The 17,461-nt window shown below is 52.8% G+C and overlaps 3 protein-coding genes across 6 annotated transcripts in view; 2 read left to right on the top strand and 1 right to left on the bottom strand.

The window, feature by feature from the left end:
• The window catches only part of Ercc1 (ERCC excision repair 1, endonuclease non-catalytic subunit), a 12,181-nt gene extending 6,572 nt beyond the window's left edge, over nucleotides 1–5,609 (top strand). For both annotated transcript variants that reach the window (XM_021166818.2, XM_029479837.1), the window contains 5 exons: nucleotides 2,013–2,089; nucleotides 3,578–3,677; nucleotides 4,337–4,408; nucleotides 4,529–4,597; nucleotides 5,504–5,609. In XM_021166818.2, coding sequence (XP_021022477.1) covers nucleotides 2,013–2,089; nucleotides 3,578–3,677; nucleotides 4,337–4,408; nucleotides 4,529–4,597; nucleotides 5,504–5,557 — 372 coding nt within the window. In that variant the 3' untranslated portion in view covers nucleotides 5,558–5,609. The remainder of the gene's footprint in view (nucleotides 1–2,012; nucleotides 2,090–3,577; nucleotides 3,678–4,336; nucleotides 4,409–4,528; nucleotides 4,598–5,503) is intronic.
• A 378-nt stretch (nucleotides 5,610–5,987) lies between these two features.
• Nucleotides 5,988–8,601, bottom strand: Cd3eap (CD3e molecule associated protein). The gene is made up of 3 exons (XM_021166815.2): nucleotides 8,416–8,601; nucleotides 8,121–8,262; nucleotides 5,988–7,044 (listed from the first exon to the last, which is right to left on the bottom strand). Exons 1-3 carry the CDS (start codon nucleotides 8,435–8,437, stop codon nucleotides 6,027–6,029), a joined length of 1,182 nt encoding a protein of 393 aa, XP_021022474.1. The 5' UTR covers nucleotides 8,438–8,601; the 3' UTR covers nucleotides 5,988–6,026.
• A 189-nt stretch (nucleotides 8,602–8,790) lies between these two features.
• The window catches only part of Ppp1r13l (protein phosphatase 1 regulatory subunit 13 like), a 20,487-nt gene continuing 11,816 nt past the window's right edge, over nucleotides 8,791–17,461 (top strand). For 2 of the 3 annotated variants that reach the window (XM_029479835.1, XM_029479836.1), the window contains exons 1-2: nucleotides 8,791–8,826; nucleotides 10,063–10,352. The gene's annotated coding sequence lies outside the window, so the exon portion shown is untranslated. Of the gene's footprint in view, nucleotides 8,827–9,787; nucleotides 10,353–17,461 lie in introns of those variants that run through there. The other variant, XM_021167792.2, reaches the window with a different exon arrangement.

Raw genomic sequence — 17,461 nt, forward strand, 5'->3', positions numbered from 1 at the left:
TAGCTCAGCAGGAGAGCCCTGCCTAGGATCCCCCAGTGAGGGGCTGGGGGTGTGGCTCAGTGGGAGAGCCCCTGCCTAGGATCCCCCAGGGAGGGGCTGGGGGCGTGGCTCAGTGGGAGAGCCCCTGCCTAGAATCCCCCAGGGAGGGGCTGGGGGCGTGGCTCAGTGGGAGAGCCCCTGCCTAGGATTCCCCCAGTGAGGGGCTGGGGTGTGGCTCAGCAGGAGAGCCCCTGCCTAGAATCCCCCAGTGAGGGGCTGGGGCGNGGCTCAGCAGGAGAGCCCCTGCCTAGAGTCCCCCAGTGAGGGGCTGGGGGCGTGGCTCAGCAGGAGAGCCCCTGCCTAGAGTCCCCCAGTGAGGGGCTGGGGCGTGGCTCAGCAGGAGAGCCCCTGCCTAGAATCCCCCAGTGAGGGGCTGGGGGCGTGGCTCAGCAGGAGAGCCCCTGCCTAGAGTCCCCCAGTGAGGGGCTGGGGGCGTGGCTCAGTGGTAGAGCCCCTGCCTAGGATCCCCCAGTGAGGGGCTGGGGTGTGGCTCAGCAGGAGAGCCCCTGCCTAGGATCCCCCAGTGAGGGGCTGGGGGCGTGGCTCAGCAGGAGAGCCCCTGCATAGAATCCCCCAGGGAGGGGCTGGGGGCGTGGCTCAGTGGTAGAGCCCCTGCCTAGGATCCCCCAGTGAGGGGCTGGGGTGTGGCTCAGTGATAGAGCCCCTTGCCTAGGATCCCCCAGTGAGGGGCTGGGGTGTGGCTCAGTGGGAGAGCCCCTGCCTAGATGCACTCGGTTTAGTTCACAGTATTGTAAAAGTAAAAGCTTGCCTCATGACCCTTATAACAGATACCTAAATATCTGTTAGACTTTGTTCTTCATTTTTCACCACAGCCTGACATGTCAGATCTACAGTTTCTCCCTGCTTGCTGCCTTGGCTACCATACTTTGTTTATTTATGTATTTACGACAAAGTCTCACAACACAGCCCAGGGAGGCCTAGAACTTAGTGTGTAGCCCAGGCTGGCCTTGACCTCATGGCAACCTCCTGCCCTAGGCTCTTGAGTGTTAGCATTAAAGCTTGAGCCAGGGGTTGGAGAGATGGTTAAGAGCACTGAATGCACTTCCAGAGGTCCTGAGTTCAGTTCCCAGCAGCCACGTGGTGGCTCACAATCCTCTGCAATGGTTGTGACGCCCTCTTCTGGTGTAGGTGGCAGCTTTCCTCTTGCTCAAAACTCTTCCTAGCTCCCTCTGCTCCAGCAGGGAACTGTCCTCCCTTCTGTGCTGAGTGAGGACCTGCCTTCCATAGATGGCCTCCACCCTGCTGCTAGGCTATGTCTAGGCTTCTCTGTTTGGTGCTGTTTTAAAGGACTTAAGAAATACTTTACGCGGGGCTGGTGAGATGGCTCAGTGGGTAAGAGCACCCGACTGCTCTTCCGAAGGTCCAGAGTTCAAATCCCAGCAACCACATGGTGGCTCACAACCATCCATAACGAGATCTGGTGCCCTCTTCTGGAGTGTCTGAGGACAGCGTACTTACATATAATAAATAAATAAATCTTAAAAAAAAAAAAAAAAAAAAAAAGAAATACTTTACGCACTCGTGTGTGTGTGTGTGTGTGTGTGTGTGCGCGTGTCTGTGTCTCTCTGTTTGTCTGTGTGTCTGTGTGTGTGCATACGAATGAGCACATACACTCAGAAGTCAGAGGGAAACTCTTGGGGGTTAGTTCTCCTCTTATGTGGATCATGAGGGTCGGATCAAGTGCTCAGGATTGCAGCCAGGCGCCTTTACCCACTGAGAGGAGAGATGCCCATGAGGCCCTGCACATCCACTCTGATTTGGGGGTGGGGGGCAGGGTTTCTCACCAGGGCCTGGGCACCACAGCCAGCTTTTTATCCATGCTGGGGACTGAACTCATATCCTTGTGGCTCTACTGACAGTGCTGTCTCTCTCCCCAGCTCAGCTGTTGGGTTTCCACACTGTAAATCCCTGTTCTTGCCCAGGTCTCTACTTCTGACTTTCTTCTCTTCCAGAAAGATCCCCAGCAGGCTCTCAAGGAGCTGGCTAAGATGTGCATCTTGGCTGACTGCACCCTGATCCTGGCCTGGAGGTGAGGACCAGCCCTCCACCCTCACCCCCATGCCCTGTACCAGCCAAGGCAGCCTGTGTAGTGGTAGTGGTTCCTAAGCCAGGCATGGTGACACAAGCCTATAATCACAACCCTGGGAAGTCCAAGGCCAGGACAGGTCAAGAGTTCAAGGCCAGCCTGGGTTAATGAGACCAGAGGCCAGATATATCCAGATTAGATTCAACATCTGAAAGAATTCTGTATCTAGTGTTCCTGGTTTGTTCTGTTCCCCCCGAGAGTCTCCATAGCAAAGGCCTGCCTCAGCCTCCCGAGTGCCAGGATTGAGTGTACCACCACATCTGTGTCCATATCTCCATCTCTAGAGGTGATTTAACTGGCTCACCAACCAAACCACAAATAGTCAATTTAGGAAAGGAAAAAAACCACATCTCTTCTTCCTCACACCATAAGTAAATTTAAATCCTGTTAAATGAATACCTTTCATCTTAGAAAGACTGCAGTAAGAGTGTTTGCAAGCACTAGGACTGGCCCCATGACAGCGCTTCCTGACACTGGAACCCTGCATTAGGCACTGCTGAAACCTGGCTTCCGTGGCTCACACCTGTAATCCCAGCACTTGGGAAATGGAGACAGGAGGATCAGAGGCCTGTGAAATCTTTAGTGCTTGTTTGTTTTGAGACATGGTTTTTCCGTGTTGCCCTGAATATCTTGGAACTCTCTCTGTAGATCAGGCTGGTCCTGGAAATCTCTCTGTAGACCAGGCTAGCTTTGAACTGCCTCTGCCTCCCAAGTGCTGGGATTAAAGGCGTGCGCCACCACTGCCAGGCTAAATAAGCAGTTTAAAGCTAGGTTGGGATTTGTGAAACCCTGTCTCAGAAAGAGAGAAATAAATCTAATTCTGTGTGTGACAGTACATCTGTAATACTAGCACTCGTAGCCGGGTGTGGTGGCACACGCCTTTAATCCCAGCACTCGGGAGGCAGAGGCAGGCGGATTTCTGAGTTCGAGGCCAGCCTGGTCTACAGAGTGAGTTCCAGGACAGCCAGGGCTACACAGAGAAACCCTGTCTCAAAAAACAAAACAAACAAACAAACAAAATCCTAGCACTTGTTAGGCTGAGGCAGGAGGATCATTACTTCAAAGCCAGGCAAGGATACAATAGAGAGACTTTGTGGTGGTAGAAGGAACTCAAGAAGAGAGACAGGGGCGTGGCTCAGTGGTAGAGCCCCTGCCTAGAATCCCCCAGTGAAGGGCTGGGGTGTGGCTCAGTGGTAGAGCCCCTGCCTAGAATCCCCCAGTGAGGGGCTGGGGTGTGGCTCAGTGGTAGAATGTCTGTCATGTACAATATCCTTGATTCCATCCCCAGCATGACCAAAACAATAAATGCATGAGAAGCCACCCCACAGGGCTCTCTGAGGAGGACAGGAGTTGGGACTGGGCTTGGCCTAGCTTTTGTTTGAAGAAGAATCTCAAATGATAGCCCTCTCACTCCAGTGTCCTGTTACCTAGTGCAGAGGAAGCAGGGCGGTACCTGGAGACCTACAAGGCGTATGAGCAGAAACCAGCCGACCTCCTTATGGAAAAGCTGGAGCAGAACTTCCTATCACGGGTGAGACTGCGCCTCTTGTCCTCCTGTACCTCCTGATCCTGCAATGGCTTCTGGGTTGAGCTTGGGCTTTTCACAGCAAGTCCATCCACAGTGAGGCATTTCTTCCCTGTCCTGTCCTCCCTCATCCCCTCCCAACAGCATTAAGGGTCTTTTAAGTACAAACCAGACCCTGCCTCCCTTAGCTCTGACCCCCTAGTCTGCCCTCAGCATCTATGATCCTGTTATCTCTGTTGGAATCTTATGTTTCCCATGCCAGCTCTGAGGCCTCTCCCTCCAGGAAGCCCTCCGTCATCCCCTTAGCTAAGTAGCCCAGAGTGCCATCCTGATCTTGCTGCCACAGTACCCAGCACCACTCAGTGGCCACTTTTGGATGTTATGATATTATTTTGTAAATGAACGGATGCTTTTCAGCAGTAAAGAGGGACTCTACATTTCTATCTTTCTGGGTGTTCTGGGCACTGGGAAGTGGACTTGGGTCCTCTGGAAGGGCTGGGTGTATTTGCAGTCGCTGAGCCATCTCTTGGGCTCCTTTGTTTCTGACCCTGAGCCTGGCTGCAGACCAGGCTGGCTTCAAACTTGTGAGGCCCCTGCTTTCTAAGTACTAGACGCACAGGCTGCACCGATGCCCAGCTCCCAAGAAAACATCCTTCCCCTTCCAGGCCACTGAGTGTCTGACCACCGTGAAATCTGTGAACAAGACCGACAGCCAGACCCTCCTGGCTACATTTGGAGTAAGAGGTCCCCTGGGCATCCCCTCCTGACCTCCCCATGGCCCACACCCTGGGGTCCCCTGCAGTTGGGACAGGTAAGGGTTTAGGGCACACTGCCCTGACCTTGAGTCTACCTCTCAGTCCCTGGAACAGCTCTTCACCGCATCAAGGGAGGATCTAGCTTTATGCCCAGGCCTGGGCCCACAGAAGGTAAGAATTTTAGGGGGATGCTACAGGGGTTGAAGTATAGGAATGAGCCCCAAATCAATGGACCTTAGACTTTGAAGTTCTATTAAGTGGCTATTGATTTTACACAGGTCTTAATATATATAGCTCTAGCTGGCCTGGATCTCACTATAGACCAGGCTGGGCCTGAACTCACCTTTGCCGCTGGCTTCTGCTAAGATTACAGGCATAAGCTACCATGCTTGTTTTAAAAGGCTCCATAATTGTTTCCCGTCTGGCCGGGAACGTAGCCGAGTTGGTAAAGTGCTTACTTAGCAAAGCCATGGCTCTGATCCCAGCACTGGCTAAACTAAGTGTGGCGAGCATGCTTACAGCAGCCATATAAGGCAGGAGGATCAAAGGTTGAGTTCAAAGCCATACTTGGCTAAACAGCTAGCCAGCCCAGCTCAGGATACTTGACCCCATGTATCAAAAGTAAGACATTTTGTTGGTTTGTTTTATTTACTTAATGTAGCTGAGGCTGGCCTTTCACTTCTGATCCTCATGCCTCAGGTTGCCAAGTGCTGGGATTAAAGGTGTGCACCACCACCCCCAGCCGATGTACTAGTTTTTGTTTTTGGTTTTTTTTTTTTGAGACAGGGTTTCTGTGTAGTCCTGGCTGTCCTGAAACTCACTTTGCAGACCAGGCTGGCCTTGAACTCAGAAATCCGCCTGCCTTTGCCTCCCAAGTGCTGGGATTAAAGGAGTGTGCCACCACGCCCGGCAGCGTACTAGTTTTTAGGTCCATTTACATCCACCTCCCAGCCAGCCTCAGGTAGAACCCAGACACCCAAAGCTCCTCAGCCAGGAGAATAAGAGGCAAAACCCCATTCCAAACAGGTAGGCAAGTGACAGCTTTAATGACAGGTTCTCTTCTCCCCTTGCCCTCAGGCCCGCAGGCTTTTTGAAGTACTACATGAACCCTTCCTCAAAGTGCCTCGATGACCTGCTGCCACCGAGGCCCAGTGTCACAATAAAGCATTTTTCATGCCCAGGCTCCTGTGGCTCTGCGTGTTTGCTTGGGGGAGGGGCAGGGAGTGTCTATACAGCTGGTTTCTGACCTCAGCCCTGCGGGTCCCTCCCTCTCCCATTCCCCAGGGTGTTGTTATGGCTCCAGTGCAAGTCTCTGCTGCTTCTCCTGTCCGTGGAAGACATGTCTCATTGGGGAATGGCGTCTTGCACCTCAGTTTCCCAATCCTTCTTTTTTTTCTTCTTGGGGGATCTTTGACTGGCCTTGGGCTCTGGTGCCTCCGATTGTCTTGGGTCAATCACCTTAGACCCGGGCTCCATTGCTTTCTGTCCTCTCTTTCTTTCTTTTTTTTTTTTTTGGTTTTTCGAGACAGGGTTTCTTTGTGTAGCCCTGGCTGTCCTCAAACTCAGAAATCTGCCTGCCTCTGCCAGCCCAGTGTTGAGATCAAAGGCGTGCGCCTCTCTCTTTTTTCTTGCTGGGTGCTAGAGCCCCCTGGGGCTCAAAGTCATCTAGAAGTGCAGCCTCTGTCTCGCCCAGCCACTTTCCCTTTTTCTTCTTTGTCTTCTTGGGGGACACAAGAGCTACTTCAGCCTGAAGATCAAGTTCTGAATGTTCGGTCACCATGAGTACTCCAGGGGGCCCCATCTCTGCCTCCATCCCCAAATTTTGTCTCTTTTCCTTTTTCCTCTTCTTTGTGGGGGACAGTAGGATGATTTCCTCCTGGGCTTCCACAATGACCTGTGGCTGAGAGTCAGCCACGGTACCGTCCACTTCCTCTGTCCCTTCAGCTTCCTTCTGCCTCTTTCTCTTTTTGGTGAGGGACAGGAAGGTCCCCTCAGGAGGCTCTGTTTGAGCCACAGGTTCTGTATGCTCCATCTGGGATGTCTCTGTCCCCTTGGACTTCTTCCTCTTCTTGCTGCTGGTGGCAGATGGGACTGGCAACTCTGCCAGCTCTGCCACGGGCTCCATTGTCTTGGCCTCCATCTCCTGCATGTAATACCTCTTTCTCTTCTTCACACCCACTCCTAGGTTACCCAAGGCTGTTTTCACTTCCATGGCCCCGTGCCTGTTCACAGCCTCCTGAGTGTCTGAGGCCTCTGCACCCTTTCTCGTACTTTTCCTCTTAGCCGAGGCTGAACCTGGCCCCGTGACTGGAGGGCTGCCTCCGAAGGCGGAGAAGCGAGGCCGCAGGCCCGTAGGGATCTGAGGTGGCAGACTTGCAGGGATCAGCTGCAGGGGGACCCGAGAGATAAGATATTCTTGAGGACCCTCCATGATCCTTAAGCTCCCACTGGGGGCCGGGGCGCAGGTGAGTCTGCCACTTGCCTCCGATGAAGACGCGAGCAAGGTGGCTTCTCCGGCCTGGGGACTGCTGGTAAATACCCGGTATCGGTGCTTCTTGCCATCCAGTTTGCCCTTAACAGTCTTGGAACCAGAAAGAGGTACACGCCGCCCATTGAGACTGAGGAGGGAAAGGGAGAATTAGTGGCTGACCTTTTCCCACCTAGGGTGCAGCTCAGAGGTAGAACCCAGGTGCAAGACCCTGAGTTCTGTTTCCTGTTTTCAACCAACCAACCAACCACCTTCTGGGGGTTTGCGGGCTGCCTAGAGCGCCTGACCAGCCCAGGGCCACCTTCCAGGTACTGGGATACACACTCTCTGTGTGTGTAAGTGAGGCTAGCTTAGTACTCCCTAGCTCATGCTGGCCTTGAAGTCTATTGTTTTCCTGCCTCAGCCTCCCAAGTGCTGACATTATATCCACCCCCCACCATTACTGGTTAAGTGATGTTTAAGGCGGGCAGGGGATAAGTCTCGGGCGGGCATGGAGTGTGTTGTCTAGCATGAACAGCCTCAGGATTTGCTCATCAGCACTGCATAAAACTGGGCATAGTGGCTGTATTTGGGGGGTAGAGGCAGGAGGATCAGAGGTTTAAATACTACATGGGATATAATGTTCTCCAAAACGGATGGAGAGTCGGCTCAGTGGTTGGGTGCACTGGCTGCTCATCCCGAGGTCCTGAGTTCCCAGCAACCAGAGTGGCTCACAACCATCTACAGTGGGATCTGACACCATCTTCTGTCTGATGCACTCTTCAATTACGAAAGCATAGAAGCACATAGACTGCTTATATACATAAATGAATAAAGACTCTCTGAAACAAATCAGAACCTGTACACCCACTTTTAATCCCAGCACTCAGGATACGGGCTGGGGAAGGCTATTCAGACGGTTTCAAAACAACCCAAAGCAGCATTTCCGGGTTGCTCAGAAATGCCATCTAGCCCAGGGGTGGCAACTCGCCTTTTCAACCCCAGCATTCCTGAGGCAGAAATCTCTCTGAGTTCGAGGTCAGCTTGCTCTACAGAACGGGCTCTAGGACAGCCAGAGCTACACAGAGAAACCCTGTCTCGAATTTTCAAAAAAGCCGTCTAACGTTCTGGTTCACGTTCTACGGTGAGTGAGTTCAGCTCCTGGAAGGTTCAGTCTCTAGGAGGCGGGGGGATATTCCCCGTAGGTGGCCTGGAAGCGACACTCACCATTGTGGGGCGAAGTCTGCAGGGGCTCGGATAAGCCACAGTTCTGTATCTGGACCTGTAAGCGCCTCCAAGGAGAAACGGGCGGGATCCGAGTCTGGAGACATCTCCGTGAAGTGGGGAGGGCAGGAGAACCGAGTGGCACCTGAGAGGAGACAGTCGGGGGGGTCCTTTTGACATGGCCAGCCTCTCAAAGTACCCGTAGGGTCCCTCACCCGCCCGGCAGCCCTCCCCAACCCCTTCTGCACCCAGACCCTCCCGGATGCCCTTCGTCTCCACCAGTTCAAGCTCCACTCACCGCAGGTCCCGGTACCCGCCATTCCAACTCTGGAAGTGCCCACGCAGGACCTGCGCGGAACGCTGCCCACCACGTGGATCCAAGGGGTGGAGCCGCACCCGGAAGCATCCAAGTCCTGTAGAAGAGCCGGGCCATGGCTCAGCGCTGTCACTATTTGCAGAACCCGGATAACCTCCACTCTTAAATTTCACACAGCATAGGAATGAATAATTTCTCAACGATGCCCTGCAGGGGGAAATCAGTTCCCTGTTCGTCAGAAACGCAAGCTAGCTCGGATCCCGGGTGTCTGTTCCCCCGACAGCTTTGCTCACGTGGTTTCTTCCAACCCGGTCTTAAAGGGGCAGTGACCCACCTAGGCCATGGCTTTTAAAGAGACAGAAGATCGCTTTGCAGCATTCTTGCAAAAGCTAGGTAAGAATTCTGGTTGTCACGATTGTACTTTTAAAGCTAGAGTGTACCTTCGGAAGTCCCTGGTGCAGCGGAAGTGGAAGATTTAACTGAACCAGGTCGGAAAATAGAGAAAAGTGGACGAACGGAGCCTTTTAATAGCAATCAGAGGCGGAGCTTCTGAAGTCTAGGGGAAGCGGGAAACCGAAGGGGAGGAGTCTGCAGAGTCATGGGAGGAGCCTCGGACCCCAGAGCCCCAGAGCCTGGCTTGAATCGGGGTGAGGGTTAGTGTCAGGGAAGACTTGTAGATGTCCTCGTGGACTTAGTGTCCCGAATGGGAAGTATTCCTCACGGTTCCGAGGCAGGTAGAGGTGCAGCTGGTCGGTCCCTGTCTGCTCCGCGGCCCAAGTAAACAGCGGCGTGTGCACGTGGGATTTGGGGGACGTGCCCACGCCCCCTCCCAGCAGGACTGCAGCGCGTGGGGTGGCGGGTGGAGCCGCGGGACGGTGGCGAGACAGGGAGACTCGACTGCATTCCTGGCCGGTGTGTCAGCGTCGCTGCCCGCCCCTTCTGCGGAGATTTTGGAGACTCCTCCAGCATTGGGATGCTCCCCCCTTCTTCTGAGGCTTTTGAGACCAGAGGTCACCAAGGCTACGAAGGAGTGTCCCCTCCGCCAAGAATCTCCAGACTATGTGTCCACCCTCGCGCGTGGGCGACAAACTCTGGGGCTCGCCCTTTGTGGGCTTCAAGACTCCAATTCCCAGATGACTGGAAGGTGGCTGGCGATGGACGTCGGTCAGGAGTCTGCTGGGGATTGTAGTTCAGCTTGTTGCTAGGCACGCCAGTAAATCGCCAATTCTGTGATGTTTTGTTTTGCTTTGCTTTGTTTTTTGAGACAGGGTCTCTTTATGTAGTCCAGGCTGGCTCGGAATTCGCTGTGTAGATTAGGATGGCCTTGAACTTTCAGAGGTGCGCCTGTCTCTGCTTCTTAAGTACTAAGATTAGAGGCCCCTTATTTTTATTTTTTTGTTTTATTTAGACAGATAACCCGGGGCTTGGAGTCCTGATTAATGTGGGTCCTTTTCTCGCCATAGTATTGGTCGTGTGAATTTCTCCATGCCTCCCAGCTCCTCCTTAAGTGTCCAAATCTTCACTCAGGCAAGGGGAAACAGCCTGGAGGAGTGGGAAAGGGCTCAGGGGTTCTTCCCTTGTACCCATAGTGAGGTGAGGATCTAAATTCTTGTGCATTTCGCCGTCCAGGACGTCCACGATCTTCTGGACCTAGCTCTGGCTGACTGTCAAATGGATCGCGTCTGACTCCAAATGGAAGTGTCCCTAGCGGCGCCTCGCCCATTCGGGACTACAAATCCCAAGGTGCTCCAGGCAACCGCAGCTCCCCCTCCTCCGAGGGACACGCCTCCCTCCAGTCAGAGTCACGTCGTCTAACCTGTTCCCAGGCGACTGCCCCGCCCCGTCCTCCGCTCCCCGCCGCTGGAGCCGGAGCCGGAGCCCGAGGAAAAGCCCCCCGGTGCCAGGATCTGCCCCGACGCGTGAGTTCCACCCCCACCCAGGGTCCAGCCACCCCAGAACCCGACACCGCGTCCCTGGGAAGACTTACTGGAAACTCAGACCTTAAGTCCAGGGGAATAGTGTGGGGAGCTCACGCCTGGATCCCTGGAAAGAAGGAACTGGGGTGCCGACTTTACTGGGCAGATGGATGGGGGCTTGGACACCTGCGATCTTAGTGGTGCTCAGAGCCCTTGGTCCTGGGGAGTTATTGGAGCTGGAATTTTTTGAATACTTTAATTGGGGACACTTGGAAGTGTCTTAGGGTGCTGTTGGGGTTTCGGGTCTCTGCATTTTGGGCAGATGTGGGAGATCAGGACGTTCTAGAATGGTCGGGCGCCCGGTCACCCTCCAGCTGCCTTCAGCATCGAACCACTAGGTCCTTGAGTAAAATTAGTGGCACTGGACTAGTGGATCCTGGTCTTCGAAAAGAGTGGGACAAGCACGAGGGGCGTGGGTTTCTCAGGAGGCTGTGTGCGCTACACCCCACCTTCTGGTTTGGGGATGGGGGCAGGGAGTGAGAAACCGGGGCAGCTCTCCAACCTCTTCTGTGCCGCCGAGCGAACCCCAACATGTCATTAGCTGGGGCGTCAGACCTGCCTAACCAGAGGAGTCACATTCGCCCAGGAGCGCCCCCTAGCGGAAGCGGGAGTCAGACCTCTTATTGCCCCCACAGGATGGGAAATAGGTGGTGTTTGGTGAAGTCATTCTAGAGCCCAGGGCAGAATAACAGGACTGCAGGGCTGGATCTGGAAGGCTTCTGTGGCCGTGTACTGCTGCGCTATGCGTTACAGGGAATGGAAGTGGTAAACAGGCTGGCGGGCCATCCAGGCAGTTGAATTGGACATCTCCTTCACTCTTGTGACAGCTGTCTGTGTGTGGAAGGAATTCCTTCCTTCACTGCCACCAGATTTTCTAATTTACCTTCTTCCTCCCGGGGTGGGGTTCCTTGTGACCCAGAGGTGAGCCATGTTGCCTCCACTTCCATCTGTCTGACCTGAGGCATTATGGGAGATAAGGGAGGGAGGGAGGCTAATTCTGGAGGTGTCTGTCTGTCCTTGAGCCAGGGAGAGGGCAGGGGCAGGCACGCACCTCCCACTGTCTCTCCACCTCTGAGCCCTTATGTAGGGGGATTACGAAGCTGGTGGGGGGGGGAAGGATCTGAAGAGGGAGGGTGTTTGCGAATGCCTGGCCTGGAGTGACAGCCTGAAATGAAGCTAAGGAATAATAGCCACAGCTGCCAGCACAGGCTGTGTGTGTCCTGCCAGGCTCAGGTCAGGATGGGTCTCTCTGTCCACACAGGCATTTGGCAATCACCCAAAGGTAGAAACAGCGAGTTCCACCTTCAGCGGAGTTCGTTGACCCCGAGAGGATGCCTCCCTAGCAACGGGGAAACTGAGGCTGGTCCTGGGAACTTTCCAGTTTCTGTCTGGAACCTTCCAGGGCCTCTCATACTGCCGTAGCCCTACATTCCTGGGGATAGTCACTGTTGCTCTCTGGTGGGAGAATTAGGGTCCTGTGGTCTAGAGGCTCAGGCGGTTGAGACCACTGGCAACAGAACCCACAGCTCTTAGAACCGCAGAAGAAAGGAGTTGATGTGTGGCTCAGCCAGTAGAGTGCTCACGTAGCATGCAGGAAGCCCAGGTTCAATCCCCAACACTGCATAAAAAAGACTGTTAGGGTACATGTCAATATTTCTAGCACTGGGATGGTGGAGGCAGGTGGAATGAGAGTTTAAGTATAGCAGAGAGAGAGAGAGAGAGAGAGCAAACAAGATAAGCTCAGTGGTGACAGTAGTCCATGCCTTTAATCCCAGCACTCAGGAGGGAGTTCCAGACAAGCCAGGGAGATATAAACCAACGACCAAGAACCCTCACAAAAAATTATACACTGGGTTTTCATCCCTCCCTCTGAACCTGCCCGCATGCGATGGATCGTTCAATACCCCAGGCCTCAGGGACTGAACTCAGGCCTTTTGCTAGCTACACAAGCACTGTACTGCTGGGAGCTAAAATTCAGCTCTTGTTCTTCTGAGGCAGTGTCACTTATGTAGCCCAGGGTGGCTTCGAACTAGAGACCCTACTGCCTCAGTGTCCCATGTGCTGGGATTGCAGACACTCATGTGTGTCGCCCTGAAGAACCTTGGAGGAGGGTTGGTAGAGTTAACAGTCCAGGATGGTTGACATTCGGGCCTTAAATTGCACTGTTGTAAGTACTGCATATTTTAGGTCCTCCAATGCCCACACCTCATCTAGGTGAAGGCATTAATCCCCCCGACGGCACACGGAAGGAACCAGGGACTGAGAAGCTACCCCAGGAGCAGGCTCAAAGCTTAGCTAGGAGAAGTCCCATGTGCATGCATTCCAGAGACTTAAAAATCAAGTCTGACCCGGCTGGAGCAAAGGATTGCATTCTGGGTGTTCCCAGTCCATCTCAACACCCTGACCTGGATCCCACTGACTCCTCCAGGAAGCCCAAACAGGATCCTTCACCTCTGGGAACCGGGCTGGAGGGCAGAGGAGGCCGGATGAGGAGACCTAAGGGTGGAGCACAGATGGCAGCCAGATGAAGGGAGAGCTAGAGTTGGAGGAGGCCCAAGGAAGAAGACCTGAGGGTGGAGGGCAGGGACAGAAAGAAGCCTGGGAACAGAGACTCTGCCACGCCCTCGCGGCCCGCTGCGCTCCCCTGCTCTGGGAGCTGTACACCTGCCCGGGCCCGCCTAGCATTCCCAGGCCCTGAGCTCAGCCGTCCAGCCCGCGGGGAGCGCGCGTCCCCTGGCGGTCAAGGCGTTTCTAACACCCACACTAGCCTCGGGAACAGCAAGGCTCTCTGAAACTAAAGAAGAGGCTTACCCATTTGATAATGGCACAGTCGCCAAAAGATCCGCTTCCCGTCATATGCTGGGAAGAACAACAAGGGCTTTTAGCTGCTGAGCCGTTTCTTAGCTCTTGTCTGTGCGCACGTGGGTGCCGGTGTCTACAGAGGCTTCAGCTGGAGCTGGTCAGTGAGCCAGCCACTCGATATGGATGCTGGGAGCCAAACTCTGGTTCTCCACACTCTAAACAGCAGAGACATCGCTTCCAGAGAGGGATCAGGTCTTTCTGTGTAGGTCTGGCTGGCCCCGAGCATATGATGTAATCAACCCTGGGGCTGTCTTCAGACATCTGCCTTTGAAAACTGGGATTACGGGCATGTGCCACCATGCCCAGGCCTTTTAAAAGCACTTGCATTTTGAGATAGGGTTGCCTAAGCTGGCCCCTTCAATGTACGCTGCTGCACCGACAGACCTGGAACTCACCCTTACTTTGTGTCAGTCTCTCACATAAGTGGGCTATAATGGATGCTCTATTTGTGAAGCTTGGATTCTCACAGCCCCGGAATCCTCTTGTACCATCTTTGCACTGTCCAGTGAGGTAACCTATTTCTATCCATTTTACAAGTTAGGCAACTGAGATACTCTTGTTAAGGGGCGTCCAGAATTTGACTCTCCACCTCGGATTGCCGGCTTGTGGTAGACTCCAGTAACATGCGATTCCGAGATAGAAAGGAAAACTAGAAATTATGGGCAAAACAAATGAAAGAGATTTAGAGTGTCAAAGAGATGAGATCTGGAACTTGGATCCTATATTTCTACTAGAGATTGAACCTAGGGACTGACTAATGATAGGCAGAGGCTCTCCCACTGAGCCACGCCCCCAGCCCCTCACTGAGGGATTCTAGGCAGGGGCTCTCCCACTGAGCCACGCCCCCAGCCCCTCACTGGGGGATTCTAGGTAGGGGCTCTATCATCTGAGCCACGCCCCCAGCCCCTCACTGGGGGATTCTAGGCAGGGGCTCTCCCACTGAGCCACGCCCCCAGCCCCTCACTGGGGGATTCTAGGCAGGGGCTCTCCCACTGAGCCACGCCCCCAGCCCCTCACTGGGGGATTCTAGGCANAGGGGCTGTACCACTGAGCCACGCCCCCAGCCCCTCACTGGGGGATTCTAGGCAGGGGCGCCATCACTGAGCTAGATCTCCATTTCCAGTTAAGAAGTTTCTCTCAGTAGACACTTATGCTTTTGGGTTTATTGTTTTAGAATTTTACCATCTCAGATATCCTAGCAGGTGAAGCGATGCATGTCTGTAGCCTCAGCCACAGAGGGGCAGGAGAAGCCATTAGTAAAGTTCCTGGATGGATTGGGCTGTACAGTAAGACCAAATACAACATCAGATTTCAGAATGGAGTTCTCTTTGAGATCAGAAGGGACTTTCAGAATACCTAGTTTATGTCTTCCTGCCTTGTGAGAATTGAAGGAGGAGTCAGGGAGTCTCAGGCCCTAAGGGTGGAGAGGACTCAAGGTGACACATGCTCAAATGAGCCACCAGCCCCAACAGGTTCTGTTCCTCGTGGCTTTCCAGACAGAGACTGGTGTCAACATGTCCCAACTGGCCCCACTGCCTACACCTTTAACGCCCAAAGCTAAAAGGTGACAGGGCTGGTGGGCGTGGCGGCTGCCAAGGGGATAGAGATAGCTCGTGTGACCGGTTCCCCTTTGTCCTACTGGCTGGTGACCACAGCTGCCTCCCTGGCCCTGGGCCTGGCCACCTCCCTGTTCTTCCTCTTAACAATGGGTCAGTGTGAACAGGGCTTCTTGTAGACAGTGACTTGGAGAGAAACCCTCCAAGTTTAAATGAAACATTGCAGAATGACAGCTTAGATCCTGGTGTGAAATCTAGTCTGAAGGACTTCTTGTACGTTGAATTTGAATACAGGTTTCTTGTTTTTTAATTGTATTTTGAGACAGGGTCTTACTATGTAGACCATGATAGCCTAGAACTCATAGATATCCTATTGTTGAGAGTAAAGGCATATACTATCATGCTCAGCTCTTCTTTATTTTTATTTTTTTAAAGTTTTGTTTTGAGACAGGGTCTCTGTAGCCCTGGCTGTCCTGGAACTCACTCTATAGACCAGATGTGCTCAGATAAATAAAGTAAATAACTCTTTTTTTAAAAAAAGATTTATTTATGTATTTATTTATTTAATGTATATGAGTATACTGGAGCTGTCTTCAGACACACCAGAAGAGGGCATCGGGTTCCATTACAGAGGGTTGTGAGCCACCTTGTGGTTGCTGGGAATTGAACTCAGGACCTCTGGAAGAGCAGTCAGTGCTCTTAACCATTGAGCCATCTCCCCAGCCCCACAGATGAGTCTTAACTCAAGATTCCATATTTCCCAAGTGCTGGGATTGGAGAGAGGCATCTGGCTTCAAGCGCTCTGGAATGTATTTTCTTGCTTACTGGTTTTGTGTGTGTGTGTGTGTGTGCACCTGTGTGTGGAACATGTGTGTGCCTCTGTGTGTGTTGTGTATGTTCTGTGTATTGTGTATGTTGATGTGTGTTGTATGTCAGTGTGTCCTTGCACGTGGAGGTCAGAGGTCAATGTCACATATCCCCACCACTATCTGCCTTGTGTGTGGTTGTGTTTTAAGTTTTATTTCTTTTGTAATATGTATATGTGTGTTTTACCTGCATGTATGTCTATGCACCATGTGTGTGCCTGGTGTCTGTGGAAGCCAGAAGAAGGTGTTGCACACTCTGGAACAAGAGTTACAGATGGCCGTGCGCTCCCATGTGGGTGCTGAGAAATGGATTTCTTGACCTCTGAGCCATCTCCCCAGACACCTTCATCTAGAGACAGAAAATATCTCTCTCTCTCTCTCTCTCTCTCTCTCTCTCTGTGTGTGTGTGTGTGTGTGTGTGTGTGTGTGTGTGTGTGTGTGTGTGAAGAGTTTTGGCCTGTGTAGCTGAGCAGTCATGGCCTGTGACCTGTCGCTACCTCCCCAGAGCTGGCATTCCCAGCCTGCACCTGCACTCCCAGAGTTTCAGTGGGGTGTTAAGAGCTGAGCTCAGTGCCTCACTCTTGCTCATAAAACCCGGCTGAGCCGGCTCTTCTAAAGCCTTTAACCCAGGTTAGCTTCTCAGTTGTTGATCCTCCTCCCTCCATAGCTTCACCATATCCTACTGGCATGTGACACCACAACTGGTTAGGGGGTTTTTGTTGTTGGCAGGGCTCAGGCTGGAGAGATGGCTCCGTGGTTAAGAGCCATCTACTTTTCTAGAGGATCTGAGTTCGATTCCCAGCACCCACATGGCAGCTTCTGAATCCTTCATGCAGACTTATATGCAGGCAGAACATTAATGAACAACAACAACAACAGAAAATGACAAGGCTCATTCTGTAGTCCAGGCTAGACTGAATACATCCTAGTCCAGTAGTACAGACTGGTCTGAGACTAGAAATTCTTCCACAACTGCTTCTCACGAAAGTTCTAAGTGAGTTCTAAGATGATATATAGGTGAGCCACACTTGCCTAGCTCGTAACTTGATGTCTAGAAGTGGAGGAGGAGCTGGGGGTGTGGCATGCATGTGAGCATGCATCATGCACATGCATACAGCACAGGCACCACTGTCTCCTCTCTCAGCACCATGTGGACCACGTGGTGCTCCAAGCCTATGATCTCGGAACTCAGGAGGTATGAGCAGGACGATCAGAAGTTCGGGGTCATCCTAAACGACACAAAAGCTTTAAACCATTCTCTGCTACATGAGACCCTGTCCCAAACAACAATATGGTGGAGGAAAGGGCGAGAGGTTAAGAGCACTTGCTCTTGAAGAGGACCCCGGTTCAGCTCCCAGCACTCACATGGTTGCTCACAACTGTTTCTAACTTGAGCTCTAGGGGATCCGATGCCCTGTTCTGACCATGATGGGGACCAAGCACACAGACAGGCAGATGCTTATACATATAAAGTAAGTTAAATAAATGTAAAAGTAAACAGATCAAAAACCAACAACAGTCTTAAAATGCTGACACAGGCCTGTAATCCAAGAGTCCTGGAGGCCAAGGCAGGCCAAGGATTGTGAGTTTGAGGCCTAAATAGTTTTAGGCTACATAAAGTTTTCCAGTCTATACTGGAATACATAAAAAGACCCTTTCTTAGTATGGATAGTAAAAAGAGGGCTGTAGGCATAGCTCAGGGCTAGAGCCCCTGCCTAAAATCCCCCAGTGAGGAGCTGGGGGCGTGGCTCAGTGGGAGAGCCCCTGC

The sequence above is a fragment of the Mus caroli genome, chromosome 7 (assembly GCF_900094665.2).
Source record: "Mus caroli chromosome 7, CAROLI_EIJ_v1.1, whole genome shotgun sequence".
Taxonomy (NCBI): Eukaryota; Metazoa; Chordata; class Mammalia; order Rodentia; family Muridae; genus Mus; species Mus caroli.